The 21711-nt window shown below is 41.1% G+C and overlaps 2 protein-coding genes across 2 annotated transcripts; both read right to left on the reverse strand.

The window, feature by feature from the left end:
* Window positions 1-4430: 4430 nt before the first annotated feature.
* On the reverse strand, window positions 4431-9267 carry LOC5504096 (probable acyl-CoA dehydrogenase 6). Its single transcript, XM_001624984.3, has 6 exons — window positions 8879-9267; window positions 7915-8124; window positions 7400-7566; window positions 6898-7042; window positions 6299-6460; window positions 4431-5560 (listed from the first exon to the last, which is right to left on the reverse strand). The coding sequence occupies exons 1-6, from the start codon at window positions 9234-9236 to the stop codon at window positions 5307-5309; spliced, it is 1296 nt and encodes a 431-aa protein (XP_001625034.2). The 5' UTR covers window positions 9237-9267; the 3' UTR covers window positions 4431-5306.
* Window positions 9268-12086: 2819 nt separating this feature from the next.
* LOC5504097 lies at window positions 12087-21108 on the reverse strand. The gene is made up of 9 exons (XM_032372383.2): window positions 20963-21108; window positions 20516-20797; window positions 19886-19979; window positions 19095-19316; window positions 17251-17345; window positions 16986-17117; window positions 13875-14015; window positions 13016-13288; window positions 12087-12412 (listed from the first exon to the last, which is right to left on the reverse strand). Exons 2-9 carry the CDS (start codon window positions 20789-20791, stop codon window positions 12143-12145), a joined length of 1503 nt encoding a protein of 500 aa, XP_032228274.1. The 5' UTR covers window positions 20792-20797; window positions 20963-21108; the 3' UTR covers window positions 12087-12142.
* Window positions 21109-21711: the final 603 nt, after the last annotated feature.

Raw genomic sequence — 21711 nt, forward strand, 5'->3', positions numbered from 1 at the left:
TTTGGTTTCGTATCCAAACACATTAACCGTATACTGGTTCTGTTTCTCGAACTTGTCAATCTGTTTTAGTGAGACGGGGAACTCTATCCCTGACCAGTCGAATTTCTCAGAGTTCTCTATCATTTGTTTACTGAACCTTTGAGGATCTTTCTCCCTAGGATACACAGCAGAGGTTACTGCCCACTTGAAACATTCGTGATCATTCTCGTTCTTAACATTGATGATCGCCTTCTTAGACGCTAGTTTCGGCGGCAGCGGAATATAGGAAGACCCAGAAAGCGGTTCAAAGGGATCTATGTTGATGTCAAAGTATTCCACTTGGTCAAACTGCCATCCGGAGCCTTGCTTCTGGAACAGCTCAACTAATCCGAGTAAATAATTTGTCATCGTATCGAACAAATCAGAGAGATCAGTCGACTCTGTCACAATCTCGGGCTTCTCTGTATGAAAATATCCCAGTTCTTCTTCGATCTGAGCTGTAGCCGGATCCTCTTTTATAAACCCGCAAGTAAAGATAAACTTCACTTTGATAGGCTTTTTTTGTCGACTGATGAGCTCTAAGACTTTCGGTTTGATTCTGGCGATGAATGTCTTGGGGTCGTAACCTCTCTGCCCGGCTATTCCGTGGGTTTTAAGATACCCCTTCAACGCCGTCTGTTGTTCCTTGGGTGTGAAGCGATCTTCCACCTCCTCGTGTAGACGCTTAATCCTCTCCTTCAGACGTTCGACCCGTTTATCTGCAGCCTCTTTGACGGTCTTTTTGACGGGCTCGGGGACATAAGATAGTATCCAATCCGCAAACTTGTCTAACTCGCTCTTGATCAAGTTGGCCGCCCTGTTTGCAAAATGCTTGAGTGATTGGACGCGGGAACTCCGTGGGGGTTGGGAGGGTTTTAGAATAGGGACATTAATCTCAGGTATCGGGCCGTCGAGAATACTCTCCGACGTGTTGGACGGGGTAATGCGGGGTGGTCGTGGCAGCCCTTTGACAAGTTTGGGTAAAGGAACCCGTCGGGGTGGTGGTGGTGGTGACGTGCTGGTCAGCGCCCCGACGAGCTCGTCTCTCCGCATCCAGTAATATCTTGGGATACCCCGCTCCTTGGCGAGGGCTTTCAGATCTTTCACCTTCAGGTTCTCCATTTCTATCAAACCAGCCATGTCTTTAAACCACTTTTCAAAAGCTTTTTTAGATGTGAAGCTTAGAGGCTAGCCTCCCGAGCTCCCCCTAGGTGCGACACGTGACAAAGTGATTGACAGGTGGGCTTGACTATCACGTGACAAAGTGATTGACAGGTTCTTGACAAAATGATTGACAGGTTCTTGACAAAATGATTGACAGGTTTTTTACAAAGTGATTGACAGGTGGGCGTGGCTATCACATGACAAAGTGATTGACAGGTTTTTTGACAAAGTGATTGACAGGTGGGCTTGGCCGTCACGTGACAAAGTGATTGACAGGTTTTTTACAAAGTGATTGACAGGTGGGCTTGGCTATCACGTGACAAAGTGATTGACAGGTGGGCTTGGCTATCACGTGACAAAGTGATTGACAGGTGGGCTTGGTCGTGCGAGAGATCTCTGGCAAACTCGCGCATGCGCAGGTCGCGAGGCTTGGCGGAGGTGTGCGGAGACTTTTGCGCCACTTTTGGAATGAAATTTGGGGAGATCAAAAAGTTGCGCCAGCTGCGCCATTTCCCTACTACTGTATTATAGCACAGGTAGCCCGCCAATGTTTTTAGCTCAGGAGTAGGATTAGGCTTGGTTTCCCCGCGATCCTCTCCCATTCCACGGCTGGGTGCAGGGTACGAGGCTTTGTCTGGATTAGCCAATCAAAAACTTACCACTCGAAAGTCCGTCGGTAAATACATTAGGGTAAATACATTAGCATAATTATCACAACAAGAGTTCAAAATGGCAGGTCGAGTGCTTCACATCTGCTCGAGAATTCCCCAAACAACAGCGAGGTTTTCAAAACTCAATGAAGGCACAAAAAGAATGTTTTATTTCTTTATAAAATTATTTCTAATCCTACGCAAAAGACAGGAAAAACTTCACAACAGCGCCCGTTCATGGCGTTAAACTTAGTTGGGGTGTAAATGTATCCTTCTGTGGTGTTTTTTTTCTTCCCTAGAAGCTCGGTTTTAAAAGCTAACAGCGATATCAGCTTGTCTCTTATTTTTGTGTTGATACTAAGTATATTGAAATGAGACAAGACTTAATTCTGACTTTTCTTAAATTCAAGCTCTTGACTCACTTTTTTCTAATTGTCGATTCACAATGTTTTGTTCTTATAGGGCTTTGGCTTGGCTGCCAACTGGATGTTTTTCATATACATATTTAAGCTTGATAGAGATAAGTATGTAGTGTATTATTTTTAAGCCTAGCATTATAAGATTGTATAAGATTCTTAAGAAACAAGTAAGACCTGTTCATTTTAGATTAATTTTACCACCATGTGTTTTACTGTTTAGAGAACTGAGTGTGGTCATCTTCCTAATAAGCATCCTTTTGCCTCATAGCCTAAAAAGCATGGGAGGATGTATCTAATAAAAGGGGAGGGTGTATCTATTAACAAGGGAGGGTGTATCTAATAACAAGGGAGGCTGTATCTAGTAACCTTCCTTGTTATTAGATAACAAGGGAGGGTGTATTTTATAACAAGGGAGGGTTTATCTAATAACAAGGGAGGGTGTATCTAATAACAAGGGAGGGTGTATCAAATGACAAGGGAGGGTGTATCTGATATGATAACAAGGGAGGGTGTATCTAATAACAAGGGAGGGTGTATCTAATAACAAGGGAGGGTGTATCTGATATGATAACAAGGGAGGGTGTATCTAATAACAAGGGAGGGTGTATCTGATAACAAGGGAGGGTGTATCTGATATGATAACAAGGGAGGGCGTATCTAATAACAAGGGAGGGTGTATCAAATAACAAGGGAGGGTGTATCTAATAACAAGGGAGGGTGTATCAAATAACAAGGGAGGGTGTATCTGATATGATAACAAGGAAGGGTGTATCAAACGACAAGGGAGGGTGTCTAATAATAAGAGAGGATGTATAAAAAACTTGAAAATACCCTGGGTGCCTGAGGCTTTCGCGTGGAATTCTGGCACATCAAACTGGCACAACATCCCATCCGCAATAAAGCGGCATGATTGGTCTTGAGGGTAAAAAAGAACGTCAGGACCAGGATCCACCCTGTACAATAGCATAAAAAATCCCAGTTCTTTCAGGGGTGGTCAGATTTTTATCAGAAAAATCACCCCCCCCCCTATCTTAGAAAAATTAGGTCCACATTTTTGGATTTCTCAACCACCTAATAAAAATCCTGGGTACCTGCCTGATGATAATCTTGATCCGATGATCCGCGAGATTATTGTCTACATAGACAACTCTTCCAAATCCAAGACAAACCTAGCCTCCCTCGCAGGCGTTTTTAGGCAGGCGTCGCTCGCACGTACCTTGAAATGAAGACCGTGAATACAGCAAAACGGAAGGATTGCATCACTTGTTTCAACTTCTTACTGACTTCCGGTAACGTTAAAAGTCCAGTTGCTGATATCATGGCATTTAAAAAAAAGAAATAATGCGCGTCAACGACTTTTACTTGCGAAAAGATATTGGTTTTACTTGCTCTAAAAATGCTAATTCTCGATCAGACCTGAAGTCATTACAGCCAAATTCGTTGTTGCGCGACCTAGGCGAATCCAAAACCCATGTCTCGTTTGAAAATAGCGTGTAGTCAGACACAAGATTTGGGGGCGGTTTGTTTGACTACTCGCTATACCCAAACGAAGAATGAAATTTTGGGTTCTGGTAGGTCGCGCAACAACAAATTTGGCTATAATCCCCCGTTATTGAAAGTCTCCGAAGCTAATCAGCAAGGAAAAAATAAAAGAAGTTCAAACGATTTGCATACGAGCACGTAGCCTCGGAATTTACTAATAACCTAGGGTGACGAGTGTCAGAAAGTTCCAACAAACATTACCAATCAATTTTGTTTTGAAAACTGTCGTTTTTCTAGCTGGCCAGGTCGCCTAGTTCAACCGCCATCTTGAAAAATAGGCACACACCCTGACGCTTCAGGGTATCCAGGCCCATACTCATGCGTTCGCACCCCCCCCCCCCCCCCTACCACCACCACAACGTCGGAAAGTCTACTTCAGGTTCGCAAGAGACGTGCTATTTGTAGCCAAAACTTTAAAGCATAAGCGATAAAAAAGGCATTCTAGATAATTCAGGTGTGTCTAAATCTATTTGTCAAATTTTTTTATTTCCGATGAAAAAACGTCCCGTGGATATACTGCAATGGCATAAAAATCCGGTATTGTTCTTTTGCGGGTGGTGAGATTTTTTATCAGAAAACTCACTCCTCACCCCCCCCCCCCCCCCCCCCCCCCGGCCTGACGACTTTTTTTAGACCATTTAGAAAAACGAAAGACATTTATTAATTAGTGTTCACAAACTACATTACTATTATATTATTTGTGTAATACATCACAGTTTAATGAGGGTTTCGCTAGTCTATTCGCTCACATGTGAACAATTGTGGTCTCTGCTAGGAGGGAATCAAAACTGAGGGTATAATTTGTATGTACAAGGGGTACAGGGGTATAAAAGAACTCCAAAAAAGTTATTGACGGCTCAAGCCAAGATGAGTGCAATTTGAAAAATCCTTCGCGTCTAAGTAGAAAAAACGCAGCTTCTATTGATTGAAGTATGTATTTGGACCTTAAAAGCGACTATGTATTCTCGGAGGGGTGAGTTGAATAAAAATAATTTGTTTTCTTAATCGAATCTTCCATGTGATAGCTTCCTGTATGTGGTTTAATACTTGAAGTTCGTAAAAGCCCCTACCTTACCTGAACTACATAATTCAGATACACATCAATGTGAGACGTGTAAAGGCGGATTTAGACGGCACGATTTAGTCGTATGCGACGTGCCCGCAACACCTCTACAACTCGGGTCGTAGAGTGTAAATCAGCCTACGACTTCGCAACAACGTTCGGCTACGAAAGTCGCAGTGTGTAATTCAGGGCTAAGACATGTCGTAGGCGGGTCGCATACGACTAAATTAAATGAGCCTAACAAAGTGACCTCATGTTGCGATGCGCGCGCGCTATTACCCGGGACTGCAAGATGTAGGGGAAAAGCGGTCGTTGGGGAAGATCTTTTAGTTTGGGCAGCAATTCGATTGCCTTTGACACATATATGTACAGTGCCTTTTTTTTCTTATAAGGTTTTCAGTGCTTCCGAGTTCGTAGGTTGTAATCTCACGTTCATTCATCTGAATGTAATCATTTCTTCTTTTTCTCCTGGGGTAGCAGGTTCATTTCTTTGCAGATGATTGACAGCATGACCTCATCTGCCCCGCCCCCAATAGAGAGCAGTCTATTGTCGCGGTAGGCACGACTGACTTCTACATCACTCGTAAAACCCATACCACCCCAGAACTGGAGGCACGAGTCAGTGACTTCTCGCACAAGCCGCCCTGCTTTCAGCTTTAGCATGGACGCCAAGAGGTTCGAGTCCTTTTTCTTGATGTGAAGATCTGAAGCGGGAACAACATGGACATGAAATACAGTTAACTTTTTAGACGGGCAGCTATATTTAAGGATACCTTGGGGGGGGGGGGGGGGGGGGGAGGATGGCTAACCCTTTTAAATGACCATTAGGCCAGGCCTCGTCTTAGTTCGCAGCGGTACTCGAATTTCAATGAATTTGAAAGTCGAGCTGGTTCGGTTCTCCGGATCCGATACCCCATCCCCGCTTCCTGCTTACTTAAGTGAACAAACTTTAATTAATTCTCATCACATTGTAGACATTCTTGTAAGTAGTGAGTTATACTACAGGACATAATAACAACAACAACAACAATAATAATAATAATAATAATAATTTATAACATTTATATTGCACAATTATCAATATATAAAAATCTTCAATTCCACATTACATCGAGTAAAAAATAAAACTTATGGCAAACAATGATAAAACAATGAATAATATAATTAAAATAGAGCTGAGATAAAAATATAAGGAAAAAATAAATTAGTTATAAATTAAATGCTTCTTTAAACAAAAATGTCTTAAGTGCCTTTTTAAAACTATATATAGAATTTGTGCATCTTACAGCTTTTTCTGTTCACGAAACATTAGTAATAAGGTTGACTATATTTTTAAAACATCCCAATGATTATTTTGTACAGTCAACTTCATGCAAGGGGGGAGTATTTATTTTTCTGGAATAGACTTATCTGAGATCAGTTGTTCTAGAAGGTGCGCTTACCTGTTGTTCTATAAACTAGGGACCTCAGCAGCTCCACCTCTGTCTGCAGCTCTGCCAGTCGGTAGTGCACATATTGATTATCCAAAATGGACTTGCCAAAAGCAGTACGGCCCTTGCAGTACTCAGCTGTTTCTTTAATGAGTCTCTCCAGGGATACGAGCACTGCAAGCAAGATCAAATTTATACATAAAACTATATGTTCCAGTACAACAATACATGGAAAGAAAACAGTTATTAATAATGCCAAGCTTATTATGCAAATTTTTCATGAAGGGTTTGCTCGTGCAAATAAACAAATGTTTTTTTCACCTTAAGCTGCCAGTGGGTGGGACACTTGGGCCATATGCCATATAAAATTTTAAGGAAATGACCAGTAGGGTTGTGTTTCTGTATCGTCCCCCCCCCCAATAATTCAAGGCCTGCTATGGCTATGGCTTGTATGTGAGAGGATAGAGCCAGTTCTCTTTTAGTTTAAGAGCTTTAATTATCAAAACATTCAAAGCATTGCCATACACAAGGCTTACTCAAATACTATATATAAAAAATGGGTAATTTATTTCCTACAGTATTTGTCAGGGCTTGAGTACTGTGTCACTCACCAGAAGCACCTGCAAATACTCTCTCCTCAACAAACTGCAGCATTTGATAGACAAATCCCATGCCCTCCTCGCCTATTCTGTATGACTGTGGCACACGCACATTCTCAAAGTAGAACTCTGCCGTGTCTGAACAGTGCATGCCAAGCTAGAATGAGTGAATAACATAATGTGACTCTGGGGGAAATTTTGTAAGAAGCTTAATAAGTAAAGTCAATTGTTTTGAGGTCTAACCAATTACAACAAAATAAAAATCAAAAGGTAAATGACAAAGGTAAATCTGTGAAAGCATGGGTGGCCTAGTGTGTTAGCGAGTCGACCCCTCACCGCTGTGGCCCAGGTTCAAAGCTGCACTACACTAACCTGAACCGAAGGGATGTAAAAGAACCACTGGGGACGCAATAAACCCTCTGGCAGGGACCAACCCCAGTGACAGTGCTTACTAAAAAATAAACTCAAGGGGGTACTTGATTTAACTATTATTTGGGTCATCTTTCGACCTCACCTTATCAATATTACGTGTACGCTGTATCCCTGGCAAATTCAGTGGCAAACATATAAGAGTCTTGTTAAAATGAGGGTGGCCCTTGTCTGTATTGGCTAAAAGGCACATCCAATCTGCCTGTATTCCATTTGTTGTCCACATCTTCCCACCATTGATGACATAGTCATCTTCAACAAGGGAAAAACAAAAGTCTTAAATGTGCTTCACAATTGGCTAACTTTACTCATCAGTGTAGATACAGACTTGGGAATTTATAATTATGAGTGATCATAAGGTAAGTACCATCACTGAAAATGTAGTAAACATTCCTCAATTAAGTTCTTTAAGTAATGGTAAATCTGGCAATGCATACAATTCAGTTGTTATTGCGATACACATGTCAGTAGCCAGGGGGTTTCGGTTGTATGAAAAAAACACTCAACTAGTAGGTTTGCTCAGATTGAAGTTAAAAACACTGCAAGCTTGGAGAATACTCATAAACAGAAAACTAAATTCTTAAAACAAATAAGTCTTACCTCCATCTTTAACTGCAGTAGTTTTTATGCTGGCGACATCTGAGCCAGCACCAGTCTCACTGACACCAAGACAGGTAACAAAGTCACCTGCAATGGTTGGCACCAAAAACTGCTGCTTCAATTCCTCGCTACCAAACCTGACCAGTGCAGGCGTGGCCATGTCGGCCTGGACACCAATTGCCATAGGAACCCCACCACATTTGATACTTCCTAGAAAAAAAGTTTGTTGAGCTATCAGATAATAGCATCTCAGTGATGTGCAACTGGAAACTTTTAGGGTATCTACAAAACGAAGACCTAAAACCCCTAATGCTACAACCCCCTAGATATTGTCGTTTTTATTGAGCCTACCTTGTATCACAAATGGAAATAAAGCACATAAGTTTTATATTGAATCAGTGGTCCTTAATTCAGCGATTTTGTTGTTCTTTTTAAGAAAGAAATATTCACATTTTTGCGCCAATGAACTAACCATTTTCAATCATCCCTTTTTTTTTTGTCCCATTGAAAATTGCAGTTACACACATTTTCAGCCAGGGGCTATGCTCCTTTGCCCAAAAAAGTATCCCAAAAACTCTCCTGGTAACCTAATGGACCTGGTAATTACTGGTACTTTAGAGAAAACGCCCTGGCGAGGAAGGGCCTTTCCCGACAAGCAAATTATATCTAAAGTTTATGAATAAATTGCCTAAATGATTATTGAAATCCTAGTTTTGCCGATGTCTGTAGACAACTGGTACCCCAAACATTGCTGTGGCATCGGCAGAATGGCGTGCAGCCCAAAAATTTTAGAACACCACTGGAAAATTAGTCAAACATAATTTAGGCGTCCATAAGTTGGGGAGGGGGGAGGGCCACTCAATCACTTGCAGAATACATATACAGTGGGTGCACCTAGAGTTGACAAGAGGAGGCTGCAGCTTATGTAACAACATCAATGATGACGATTTAATTATAGACTTACCAAGTTCCTCTGCCATCGCCACACTAAAGGAATAATCTAGCCCCATGCCTCCATATTTCACTGGCTTATTCACTCCAAAATACCCAGCTTTCCCGAATTTTTTAAACAGTTCATGAGCTGGAAACATTTTTGCTTTCTCCCATTCGTCAACAAATGGGTTGATTTCCTTTTCAATAAATTTGTTTAAATTTTCCCGGAGTTGTACATGATCATCTGTAAATATGGACTCGTGAGAGTAGTGATAGGGATCAGGTCGGAGACTAGCTGCAGATTTAGCGGTAGACTCGCTGCTAAAGAAACGAACGGACGAACTGAAGGCTTTTCTTCTACAACACAGCAGTAGTCGTGACGCCGCCATCTTGTTTGAAACCACAGGTAAACCAAAGGGGGACTATGGAAAAATGGCCGGCAAAGAAGGACTTTGAACCCCTATTTCAAGATAAGCAAAATAAAGAGTCGATTGAATAGATGAATTCGCTTCCCAAAGGGTTTTTTAATTTACTAAATAAACCCTCTTTCGCGCATTTTTTTTTTAGCCTACACTTTCTCCACCGTCTTCGCTCACTTTAAGCAAAATAATAGGCCTTATGTGACTGTACTCATAGGCGTGAAGAGGACGGGTAACGGTTAAAATAATAGGCCATTAATGTTCCATATCGATTACGTAAAAAATACATAGATTATTGAAAAGTACTTCGCACGCGATGACGTCGTGCCCGAACAGACAGATGAGAGCAGCAAAAAATCGGAAATTCTGAAATAAAAATGACGATGCAGCAAAAAATCAGAAAGTCTGAAATAAAAATGACGATGTTTGCGGATGATACAACTTTATTTTTGAAAGATATGAATTATTTAGAAAAATTGTTAGAGCTTCTAAGGATTTTTCAATCTTATTCGTCGCTTAAAATTTATCTAACAAAATCTGAAGCAGGATGGCTGGGCGCAAAAAATAGGATAAAAGATAGGAAAAGGCAAGGCATTAAGTGGGTAGATCTTCACCAGAAAGGTATTACAATTTTAGGGATTTATTTTTCATATAATGAGAGACTGTATGATGAAAATAACTTTAAGCGCAATTTTATGAGATTTAAATCCGTGTTAGAAGTTTGGAAGTTGCGGACTTTAACACTCTATGGAAGAATCCATGTGTTGAAAGGTTTAGCGCTACAACAATTATAGGTGAATATGATGATGGTGGCTTGAGAGCTCCTGATTTCTTTGCATCAATTAGAGCTAGTCGTGTTACTTTTGCTTTAAAGTTGCCAAATGAGGAGGAGAGAACATATAAGGTTTTACCAAGATACTTTTTAAAAATAATTGGGGGTAAGGGAACTATACGCGACAATTTTGATATAAAACGTCTTCCGGACGATATATCCGGTTATTATAAGGAGGTGTTTGGAATATAGACCGAGCTGTTTTCAAACCCAATAAATGATTCGGATTTAGAGGATGAAGTGCTGTGGAATAACAAACATATTAAAATTGGGGGGAATTCTGTTTTCTTTAGATCCTTTTATGAATGTGGCATCCGCACAGTAAGAGATTTATGCAATGAGGTGGGTCGTTTTGAGTGGCAGATATGTTTGAAGAAAGGTGTCCCAGGTACAGGGTATTTTAACTGTTATCTTTATGTAATGCTATTCCAAAAGTATGGAAAGATAAGTTGAGAGATAATCCTGGCTTGGTAGGACAGTCTAAACCAGCAGCACGTTTGTTACGGTTAGGTAATGAGAGATACGAAAAAGGAAAATTTAAGGCTAAACAGGTATATAATCATATAGTAAGAATGAAGTTTAAACCGCCAGCTGCACAGTTAAACATTCTCAAAAGAATAGGAGGCTCTCCTGAGTCCATCGATTGGAGACAAGTTTATCGTAGAATTTATACCATAGCTAGAGACACCTATTCAAGGTCCTTTCAATATAAAATTCTTAACAATTGCCTTTTTATGAACAAAGATCTGTTTCGGTTTGGACTAGTGGATAGTCCTTCGTGCTCTTCCCATTTAGAAACTGTTGATCACATCTTTATTGAGTGTACTAAGACAAGAAATTTATACCTAGACATCCAGAAATGGTTAAGTGCCTTCAAGGTGCAACTCCCGCATCTATGTATTAAAGATATAATACTAGGTGTGGAAAATGAAAACGCAGCGGTGAACTCCTTGATCCTAAATTATAAACTCCTGGTTTATAAAAGGAGGGAATCACACAAATCGCCAAACTTATACTCATTTCAACTATTCCTCAGAGACATAGAGAAAGTAGAAAGGCGGGCTTCAAAATTGAGCAATAAAACATTGCAGCATTTGAAGAAATGGGAATTGATTGTCATATATGTTGTGTACCACACGTTGGGTACCCTGTGCGGGAGCGCGGTTACTCAGCCGGCCAGAGTGTTCTCAGGTTGTATGAACAGGATCGTTGATTATATGCTAAATAAAGGTTCATTCACACCTTCCTACATACTCAACATTGATAATACATGCAGTAAGCTCTACCGGGATAATGTAGTTTGTGTTGTGGTTGTGTTGTGTTTTTTGTATATGCAAATCAAATGAAAGAGAGAAAAATATCGAGTACATAACATATAACATAAGTTTAAGCTATATATGGAGATTAACTTAAGTTCTTTTTTTTACAATAATCATATATATATATATGTGTTTGTTTGTGTGTGTAAAAAATGATGAAACGAAATAAAAAGTTTTAAAAACAAAAACAAAAAGAGAGCAGCAAATGATCTCCAGATCACTATCGGGTGACACAAATTTGATTTATCATATTTTAAACCTTATGGAACTCTCTTGTTTTGTTCTACTTTTAATGTTTTTGTGTATTGGTTATGGATTGATTCATAGACACCCCTCCCTAATCCCTCCATCCTACATCATTATATTACCATTTTTACATGGTAATATAAAAATGGTACATTATATTACCATTTTTTTTTGTCTTATGATTATTGCTAAAGTGTTTTGTGACAGCTTTGGATCACATTTCAGGGCGACGGAGCGGTCCCCGGTCGTTAGTATTATTCCTTCGCTTGCATACACTTTTTAATTGAAATATTGGAATTCACATTGCGAATAAAAAAACCTGATATTCAGCCCCCCCCCCCCCTTGCCCCTCCCCGCTCCCCATTCCCCGTGATATACCCACTCTCTGACAAGCGAACATTTTAACAATAAAACAAAACCCTGTGACAGAAATGCGAATTTTAATACTCTCACTAATCTAATAAAGCGCCACTCTCTTTCTATTTATTATTGTAATAACTATTTTCCCTTCTCAGTACCAACGGAACATCGTCAAAAGTTGCGACACGTGGCTTCTTCTTTAGTCTTCTCAGCACATCGTCAATACAGTGCTTCTTGTACAGCTTCCATGTCGTGTCTTCGAGATAACTGGTGAACGCCTGCTCGGGTGAGGGGAAAGTTTGCTCCAACTGCTCTCGCATGTTTCCTAGAAATCGACCCCTCTCTCCACGCTTATTGAACATCATGTGATGGACAAGAATGCAGTGCACCTACCAGGACAAAGATCAGCACGTCAAATAGAAATTAATGAATCTCGCACAAACGTTCGCTATACTGGAGCCAACGTTTGATTCTAGACAGGGCCGTAGCAGGGGGTGGAGAACAGAGGCATGTGCCCCCTCCCCCAAATATTTTCAAAAATTATAAGGAAATGACCTTAAGGGGCTGGCTTTTACCCCCCCCCCCCCCAATATTCTCTTAATATTTCTGTATTGTGCCCCCCTCCAATCTTACGTGGCCTTCAACGAAGGGTTTTTTTCAATTCGCGTCGCATTAAGTTGTTTGAATTAGGCTTTTAGTTGATTTCCTGATTATTGGTTCTAGTTTTCGGGAATTTGTGACGTGCTATCGAGTGATCGGAAAAACGATTTATTACTGATGATATGGTACTCGCACTCCGTGTAAATTAACGTTCCTGTAACAAAAATGCTGGAGAAGCAATGGGTGCGCTACTTGGGGCTTAAAAAAGGCCAATCATGCCGCATTACGCCCCGCACAATACTGAGTGACTGAAAGAATATATTTCCACTCTTTAAGCGAGAGGTTTGAGGTATCGGGAATGAGAAACAACCATATAAACATCTATTACCTACCCTTCCCGTAGCTATGATGTAGGTTTTCGTCAAGTCTTCGCCGACACCAAAATACTCGCCAGGGTTCAAGATCCTCACAGTTAAAAGCTTTGTCTCTATACGAGAGGGGTTTATAGTGTCGCGTCGCCTCCCTATAGGGGGTAGGGTGTGGCGAAATTTGCCAGATGCCAGAGGCTGACGATAAATCTCCACTTCTCGCACGACCTTACACTTGCCACGCCCTATAAGGTAGATGTAGCCCGCAGACCGCCTTTTCATACCACCGAGAATAATCTATGAAGAGAAAAAAAAGTTAGCATTAGAACTAGTGCAGCAGAAAGGATTGAAACTTTCAATTTAACGGTATGCCTGTGCTTGCAGTACCACAATGCTTTGTGCTCGGTTACCATGTGAGTTCTCGGAGCCGCCATTTTGTGTAATTACCATTTTTACGTTGTGCGGGGGATTGGGTCGAGTTGATAAGCAAACAGCATGCTGGGATGATTTTAGAGGACGCAATTCAACATGGCATCGATCAATGCCAGTGTTGATGCTGTGAATCTAGTGAATCTAACTATCTAGTGAATCTTTTTAACTAAGATATTCCTGGAGCAGGATTACCTAAAATATTCCCAGCATGTAAGAGTGACCAATATTATACGCTAGGACGCACTGAACAATTGCGAGGTTTTGGCGCTTACCATTATCTAAGACAAATTCTACGGAGTATCGAATCATTGTTTTTCTATTAAAATAATCCATACTAATAACAGGATAGACTCTTAGAAGGTTCTGTTCTGATCGGTTTTTCTACCACAGGGAACCCAAAAAATGCCATAACAAGGTTTTAAAAATCTGATTTCTCAGTCCATGGACTTACTGTATTTGCAGGGTATTCTCGTAGCTTAGTGTGAGTCACGGTTTGTTTAATGTCAATCTGTGACCAGTCCTTTAACAATGGCTGGGCATTAAGCATCGCTAGTTTTCTCTCATATTCGATTTGGTGACTCATTATCAATACCTGTAAGATTTAAAACACATGCTTTAAAGTTACTTCCCTAACCCAACATACATAAACATTGCAAGCTGTATATCTCGTAAGCGGTCACCTTTTACGGAAATTAGAAAATGTGTGCGTTATGCGCTTATGAAAATAAATGAAATACATTTTTTCAGTTTTTTTTACAGCCCGTCAAAGTTAAATACGGCTGTACCTAGTCAGCATTATCCAAGCTTTCCAAAGTCGTGTACACAGGACGAGCAATGAGCTAACTATGAGTGACTGTACATTTATTCCCAATCCAACATGGCGGACTTCAATTGCCCAGTGAAGCGGTCTGCCGCTGACCAGCAGACCGCTGACCAACATCTCCCCCTTTTTAACGAAAATTAAATTATAATAAAATAAAACAAACAAAGCCTCAACGGTTAACCATAACGTTCTACAGTGTTCTTATGATGGTCCCTGAAAAGTGGTTCTAAACATCAGCTACTTGAGAAGATAATCTTTAAGTCTCTGTGGAGTTTTGACTTCCCTCCCAGATTTTGTCTGTCTTGCCGGGTTGAGCGTTTCCGGTTGTCCCTGGGTGTCTTGAGGCAGAGGTATTTTTATCGCAAGCCCACCCATAGGGTTTGATTTATTGATCTCTTCAGCCTCATCACCATCATCTGCAGTCGGTCGTCAGTTGGTGGTGGCGCTGCGGATCTTAGCTGGACTCTGTTCCTCCTGATGTTGATTCCGCGCGGAGTTCGTATTGTGTAGGACCTTGCTGTTTCATCTTTCTCGACGACTTCACCATAGCGTCATGGTTGCCCGCGTTGGTTTGGTCCTGGTTTGGCGTAGGCATAGTTGCCTATGTCAAGAGATATTTGCTGTGTTCCTGCTGTCTTGTCATAGTACGCTTTCGTTTCACTCCTTTTCTTGACTATTTCCTGTTTTACGGTTTCAAAGTTGACCATGGATGGAGCCAGGAGTTGTTCTGTGGTGGGTAGTGTGGTTCTTGTACGTCTCAAAAACATGCGTTGCGCTGGCGAGTATGTGTGACCTTGAGGCGGGGTGTTTCGGTACATCAGCATCGCGCTTTGAAAGTGGTTTGCCTTTTTCAGCATTGATTTTGCGACCTTGACAGCAGCCTCAGCTCTTCCATTGCCTTTTGGGTGGTATGGCGACGACGTTGTGTGCTTGAAGCCATAGTCAGCTGAAAACTGTCTGTATTCCTTTCTTATAAACTGGTTATAAGCTTGTTATTTGGTGTTGGCATCTCAGTTATGGCTGTTATCTTGTCTGGATCCGGTTTCATTCCTTCGTCCGAGATTATGGTTCCCATAAATTTGAGCTCTGTCAGCTTGAACTGAAGCTTCTGTGCATTGAGCTTGATATTTCTCTGTTTACAGCGTTCCATCAGGGCGACGAATCGTCTGTCGTGATCTTTCTCAGCTTCTGCGAAATCTTTTCCCTCTCCGAATACTAGGATGTCGTGTGCGATACATATGATGCCTTTCAGGCCTGCGAGTGCGGTTAACAGTCGCATCTGAAACTCCTCTGGTGCGCTCTTGATTCCAAATGGTAGGCGGCGCCAACGGTATCTTCCGTATGATGTGTGCATTGTTGTCAGCCATGACGATTCCTCATCGAGAGGAATGTGTAGAAACCCTTCTTTGACATCAACAAGGGAGAAACATCTCGCTGAACTTAGCTTGTGAAGTTGTTCGTTTAAGGTGGGCATCTGGTGTATTGGGCGATTGATGGCCTTGTTTACTGTTTGGCTTGGGTCTATGCACACTCTGAATTTCTTTGGTGTTTCTCGTATTAGCGGTCTCTCCTCTTATTTCTTGTCGCTGTTCTAATGCGAGCACAAGTTGATAGTTGCTTGTTTTGTTAGTTGCTTAATTTTCATCAAAATACAGCTATAAGCATATTGGGAGAGTGCCCTAGGACATCATTAAGTCTATTAGGGCATAAATAAGTGCTTGCTTATGGATATTTGCAAGCAAACGGTCCCTTCTCTTATCCCTTGTCGCTGTACTAATGCGAGCACAAGTTGATAGTTGCTTGTTTTGTTAGTTGCTTAATTTTCATCAAAATACGGCTATAAGCATATTGGGAGAGTGCCCTAGGACATCATTAAGTCTATTAGGGCATAAATAAGTGCTTGCTTATGGATATTTGCAAGCAAAGGTGGATTCATGTTTTTGCCTGGATGAGGAAATAATTTTCTAATGAATCACCACAGCTCTCCTAAATGCTGTCTTTTCTGAAACCAAATTGATTCCAAAACTGTTTACACTGCTTTTCTGGGTCTGTATGACCTGGAATTGATTTGCTTGGCTTTGGGGTGAAAAGACTTTTAAAAAACTGTCTGACTGTTGGAAACGCGTGTTGACTGGCCCTCCCCTGGTGAAATTTTTCCACGGATCTCCCTGCTTTTAATCTGCCTGAATCTGTAATGACAACAAGTGGTTTCACAAGCCTTCAAGGAGTGGACATTGTGTTTTGAGGCCATGGAAATGGAGGATCAGAATAAAGGTATCTATTTGTGTCTTGAGCTGTGTTTGCTCTCCCTTGTGTAGAATTTTGCGCGTTTGTCGAGAGGGTTGTTTCTGTTGTTTTTCCTTGTTCGATTTGAATTTTTAAAAGAACCTGAGCTATTAATTATTTGGCTAAATAGTAGTTGCTATCACCTTAGATGGGTGCATATCTTCAAGACAATTTATCCCTTAGATTAATGCCTAAGTCTCTTCATGTCCCTGTGTTTATTTTGCATTTATGAATTATTTTCGTTGTGGGTACTTCTCAAAGCTAGAACAGGCCGGTTGAGATGTTGATGAACCCTGAGATGAACCCTTTGAACATGTCCCACAATCAAGGGCGGGGGTGGTTTCGCTGTACATCTCTGTTTGCTAAGACACCCAATACCTTTAGCTAATTTAAAATTACTATTTAAAAACGAATAAATCTAATCAAAATTGACGAAGAATTGACCGGGTATACCTCGTTGAAGTCGTCCTTGTCTACTCGGAGAAACTCACTTCTCTCCTTGCAAATGATGGTAGCAGTGCGCCGGATGTCGTGCATTAAAGCCAATTCACCGAATGAATCACCCCCGGTCATTTCACTGATGATCTTAGAAAAATAAGCGATAATCATGCTCTACCAAATAAATAAAAATTAAACACTGAAGCAGCAACGTAGAAAGAGACGAAAAAGTTACTGTGACGCTTATGAACCATGTTATACGCTAATAATAATGATATACCTGGTTGTGTTTTTCACCAGTTGTTCTGTCCTCTTCTACGCGCTGCACGACCACAGAGCCCGACACGATGAAGTAAAATGAGACGCCTATATGACCTGTGAGAAACAAGATCCACGGGATCAGCCATGACCTGCGAACATCCTCAGTGAAACATCCTCAGGATATCATCAAATGAACCATGAGCTGTGAAACATCCCCAAGATCTTATCAAATGAACCATGACATGTGAAACATCCTCAGGATCTCATCAAATGAATCATGACCTGCGAAACATCCTCAGGATCTCATCAAATGAACCATGACCTGTGAAACATCCTCAGGATCTCATCAAATAAACCATGACCTGCGAAACATCCTCAGGATCTCATCAAATGAACCATGACCTGCGAACAACGACAACCCCAAGATCTCATTAAATGAACCATGACCTGTGAAACATCGCCAGGATCTTATCAAATGAACCATGACCTGTGAAAGATCCCCAGGATCTTATCAAATGAACCATGACCTATGAAACATCCTCAGGATCTCACCAAATGAACTATGACCTGCGAATAACGACGACCCCAAGATCTCATCAATTGAACCATGACCTGTGAAACATCCCCAGGATCTCATAAAATAAACCATGACCTGTGAAACATCCCAAGGATCCTATCCAATGAACCATGACCTGTGAAACATCCCCAGGATCTTATCCAATGAACCATGACCTGTGAAACATCCCCAGGATCTTATCAAATAAACCATGAGCTGTGAAACATCCCCAGGATCTTATTCAATGAACCATGACCTGTGAAGCATCCCCAGGATCTTATCCAATGAACCATGACCTGTGAAACATCCTCAGGATCTCATCAAATAAACCATGAGCTGTGAAACATCCCCAGGATCTTATTCAATGAACCATGACCTGTGAAACATCCCCAGGATCTTATCCAATGAACCATGACCTGTGAAACATCCCCAGGATCTTATCAAATGAACCATGACCTGTGAAACATCCCCAGGTTCTCATCAAATGTACCATGACCTGTGAAACATCCTCAGGATCTCATCAAATGAACCATGACCTGTGAAACATCCTCAGGATCTCATCAAATGAACCATGACCTGTGAAACATTCTCCGGATCTCACCAAATGAACCATGACCTGCGAACAACGACAACCCCAAGATCTCATCAAATGAACCATGACCTGTGAAACATCCTCAGGATCTCATCAAATGAACCATGACCTGTGGAAGATCCCCAGGATCTTACCAAATGAACCATGACCTGTGAAACATCCTCAGGATCTCACCAAATGAACCATGACCTGTGAAACATCCCCAGGATCTTATCCAATAAACCATGACCTGTGAAACATCCTCAGGATCTCATCAAATGAACCATGACCTGTGAAACATCCCCAGGAACATATCCAATGAACCATGACCTGTGAAAAATCCCCAGGATCTTATCCAATGAACCATGACCTGTGAAACATCCCCAGGATCTTATCCAATGAACCATGACCTGTGAAACATCCTTAGGATCTCATCAAATGAACCATGAGCTGTGAAACATCCCCAGGATCTTATCCAATGAACCATGACCTGTGAAACATCCTCAGGATCTTATCCAATGAACCATGACCTGTGAAACATCCTCAGGATCTCATCAAATGAGCCATGAGCTGTGAAACATCCCCAGGATCTTATTCAATAAAGCATGACCTGTGAAACATCCCCAGGATCTCATCAAATAAACCATGAGCTGTGAAACATCCCCAGGATCCTTTTCAATGAACCATGAGCTGTGAAACATTCCCAAAAAACTTATCAAATGAACTGGGTACTGACCTTGCTTGATAATGACACGATCTTGCTCGTACACATCATAATACAGAACCTTGGCGAGCTCTCTCTTGACGTACATGGGATAGCGCTGAAAGCCTTTCATTCGTTTGACGATCTGTAGTACCATGTCGACTTCTTCCACGGAGCGGTTGTAAGATAACTTCTTGAGAACGTTTTTCACTTCGGTAGGTAAAGTACCGCAGGACTGGACGTGTGCTTTGAACGCTGAATAAAGATAGATTTTGTAAGCAATAAAGAAATGCAGGAAAATGCTCGACTTTAACTAAAAGTAATTTGCTATAATGCTCAGAATGTGCCATTGTACAGGCAACGTAATTTTAGCGTATTCGAGCGCTGAAGAGAAGCTGGGCAAGTCGGACTTTGTCAAGCAACTTTCCGTGTTTTTGTTTTCTTTTTTGTGTCACGAAAGCATGATGGTGTACATCCTGGTTAGGGCTTAAGGTGGTGTTTAAGCAGAAAAAGCTGCCAGACGGATGTGAACGAAAGAAAACCAAAGAACCCCATTTCTGGAAAACATAGCGGTCTTTTTGGTCTGCGAGCAATGTTCTTTTATAGGTTTATGAGAGATCCTGAGGCTAAATTACCCTGAAATGAGAGTCTATAGAGGAGTCTTGTCGAGTCCGAACCAAGTATACAAAATGCCGAATTAGCGCGTAGTCAATCTACATAACTAATCATATTATATTTTTTTTGGTAAACAATCTATAATATAAGTAATAATGGAAATGTGATGATTTGACAGTAGTGATGATCATTATGATGATGAGCAATACCATTGACGTTAAAGCTCAGCCCCTTCTTCTCATTAGTGGAATGCTTCGTAACAAATCCATCACCGTGGGGCTGGTCCTCCGGTTGGTGCATATTCTTTAAAAACAACAACAATAAAAATAAATGTTAGAAAAGTCGTCAGCTTAACCATAACACCCTCGGGTGGAGTCTATGTGGAGCAGTTGTCTTCATAGCGTTCCTCTGTAGTGCCTCTCATCGATTTCATCAGGGTCCGATTCCCACATTTACGCTAGGTCTCGCCTTTTCTCTGAGGTTTTTTCAGGTTTTTTCCACGGACAAAAAATAACGATTTCGATCCTAATACGTGTTTGGTGGTCATTCTTTGAACTACAGGCTCCACTATCTTATTGCTCGCTTTAAGCGAAGTGTCGATAAAGTAAATCTAATCTTATGATCAGACCGCTCTATCAGGGAGTTCTCTTAAGGTACTTTACCATAAGTTACTACATGCCCCGGCTCGCTGTAAGCGATGTGGCGAGAACGTTAATTGTTCAAACTCTTTTAATCCTAAGCTAGTATCTATGTTCAAACTCTTTCAATTCTAAGCTATTATCTGTTCTAACCTTTCACACTACTTTCAATAAAAGACAAATAAAGAAAGTTCCACTGACCTTAAGTAGCTTAGAAAGTTTTTGCTGTTGCATAATCGCATGAGCAACCTTTTTCAGAGTGATGGGGCCAGCAAACCGACTAGTTTTTGCTGTATAAGACGCCTCCGCGCTTTTCTTTTCTTCCTTTTCACCGTCATCGACGCTTGCGAGGAAAGTCGGTAAAAGGAACGGGTTTGCAGTGCCTTTCAAGCGAGCTTTGCGCGCGTCGTGAGATACATCTTCTGTTGGTGACCCATCTGATGGTGTGTACACCGAACCATCCATTTCGTCTTCCATTCAGTTCTGGCATTCAGTAGGCGGAAAGTTATTTGACAGGAGAGGAATCAAGTAAGGATGTAGATGTTTTCAAACAAACATTTACAGGGACATATTTTGTTTGGGAAATGTTATAGTTATAGTCCACAGGCAGAAACAAACCAAACACCCGAAGACAGGCCATGTACCTACGTTTTATGAGCTCTTCCCAGCTGCTAGAGTCAAAATTATCCACATAATATCTTCAGCCGTTAATGGCCACCGTGAGACCCCGACATGTTCACCAAACGCTTGCTTTCGCTGATTGTTGCCATGACAAGAACACATTAGAGCTGGAATTAGAAATCGATAGTTGCTCTGATAATCGGTAGAGCGAGAAGGTATTCGTATAAAATAAGTAACTGTTATCATTTTCTGGAATTATCAATGAAATCTATAGTGCAAACAAGTTGACCAATTACGTAGATTTTACGTAGTATTTTCGTTAACAAAAGGTAAAGACAAAACAGGAACTAAGGAATGTGTCCTTCTATGGAATTATATAGAAGCCGAAAAATGAGCTCTTTTAGCGCACTTTTGCAGGTTTATATAATATTTGCTGAAAAAAAAAATCGCTGCTTGGCAAATACAAACGGAAAAATAAAAGTACGAAGGGGAAACGGAGATACAGAAAATCTTAATGTTTAGCGCCGAAGTTTGCGATCGCAAAAGACAGAACGTCATATAAAAAGATGACATCTACAATAATGTGAAGTCGATGCGATCACGGCGAAAGGACTGATTTATGAATAATTAGCGACAAGCTATAGCTAAAACACATATCACAAATAAAGGAACACATAGCCCTTTTAATGCTAAAATTGTTCGCAGGAGATCATCGATTTGTATTTTTAAATGAAGAGAAGACAATATCCGTTCTTATGGCTACACATTGCTGAAGT

This window comes from Nematostella vectensis, chromosome 2 (genome assembly GCF_932526225.1).
Source record: "Nematostella vectensis chromosome 2, jaNemVect1.1, whole genome shotgun sequence".
NCBI classification, from domain to species: Eukaryota; Metazoa; Cnidaria; class Anthozoa; order Actiniaria; family Edwardsiidae; genus Nematostella; species Nematostella vectensis.

Bases quoted from the DNA above. Each gene is read 5' to 3' on its own strand.
- LOC5504096 (XM_001624984.3), bottom strand. From the start codon at position 9,236: ATGGCGGCGTCACGACTACTGCTGTGTTGTAGAAGAAAAGCCTTCAGT. The intron at 7,567-7,914 runs GTAAGACTTATT...CCCTTGTTGAAG, and splicing joins TACTGCAGTTAAAGATGGAG to ATGACTATGTCATCAATGGT. The intron at 7,043-7,399 runs GTGAGGTCGAAA...CACTCATTCTAG, and splicing joins GTACACGTAATATTGATAAG to CTTGGCATGCACTGTTCAGA.
- LOC5504097 (XM_032372383.2), bottom strand. From the start codon at position 20,791: ATGGAAGACGAAATGGATGGTTCGGTGTACACACCATCAGATGGGTCA. The intron at 19,317-19,885 runs GTATTGCTCATC...ATCTTTATTCAG, and splicing joins GCTGAGCTTTAACGTCAATG to CGTTCAAAGCACACGTCCAG. The intron at 12,413-13,015 runs GTAGGTAATAGA...TTGTCCTGGTAG, and splicing joins ACATCATAGCTACGGGAAGG to GTGCACTGCATTCTTGTCCA.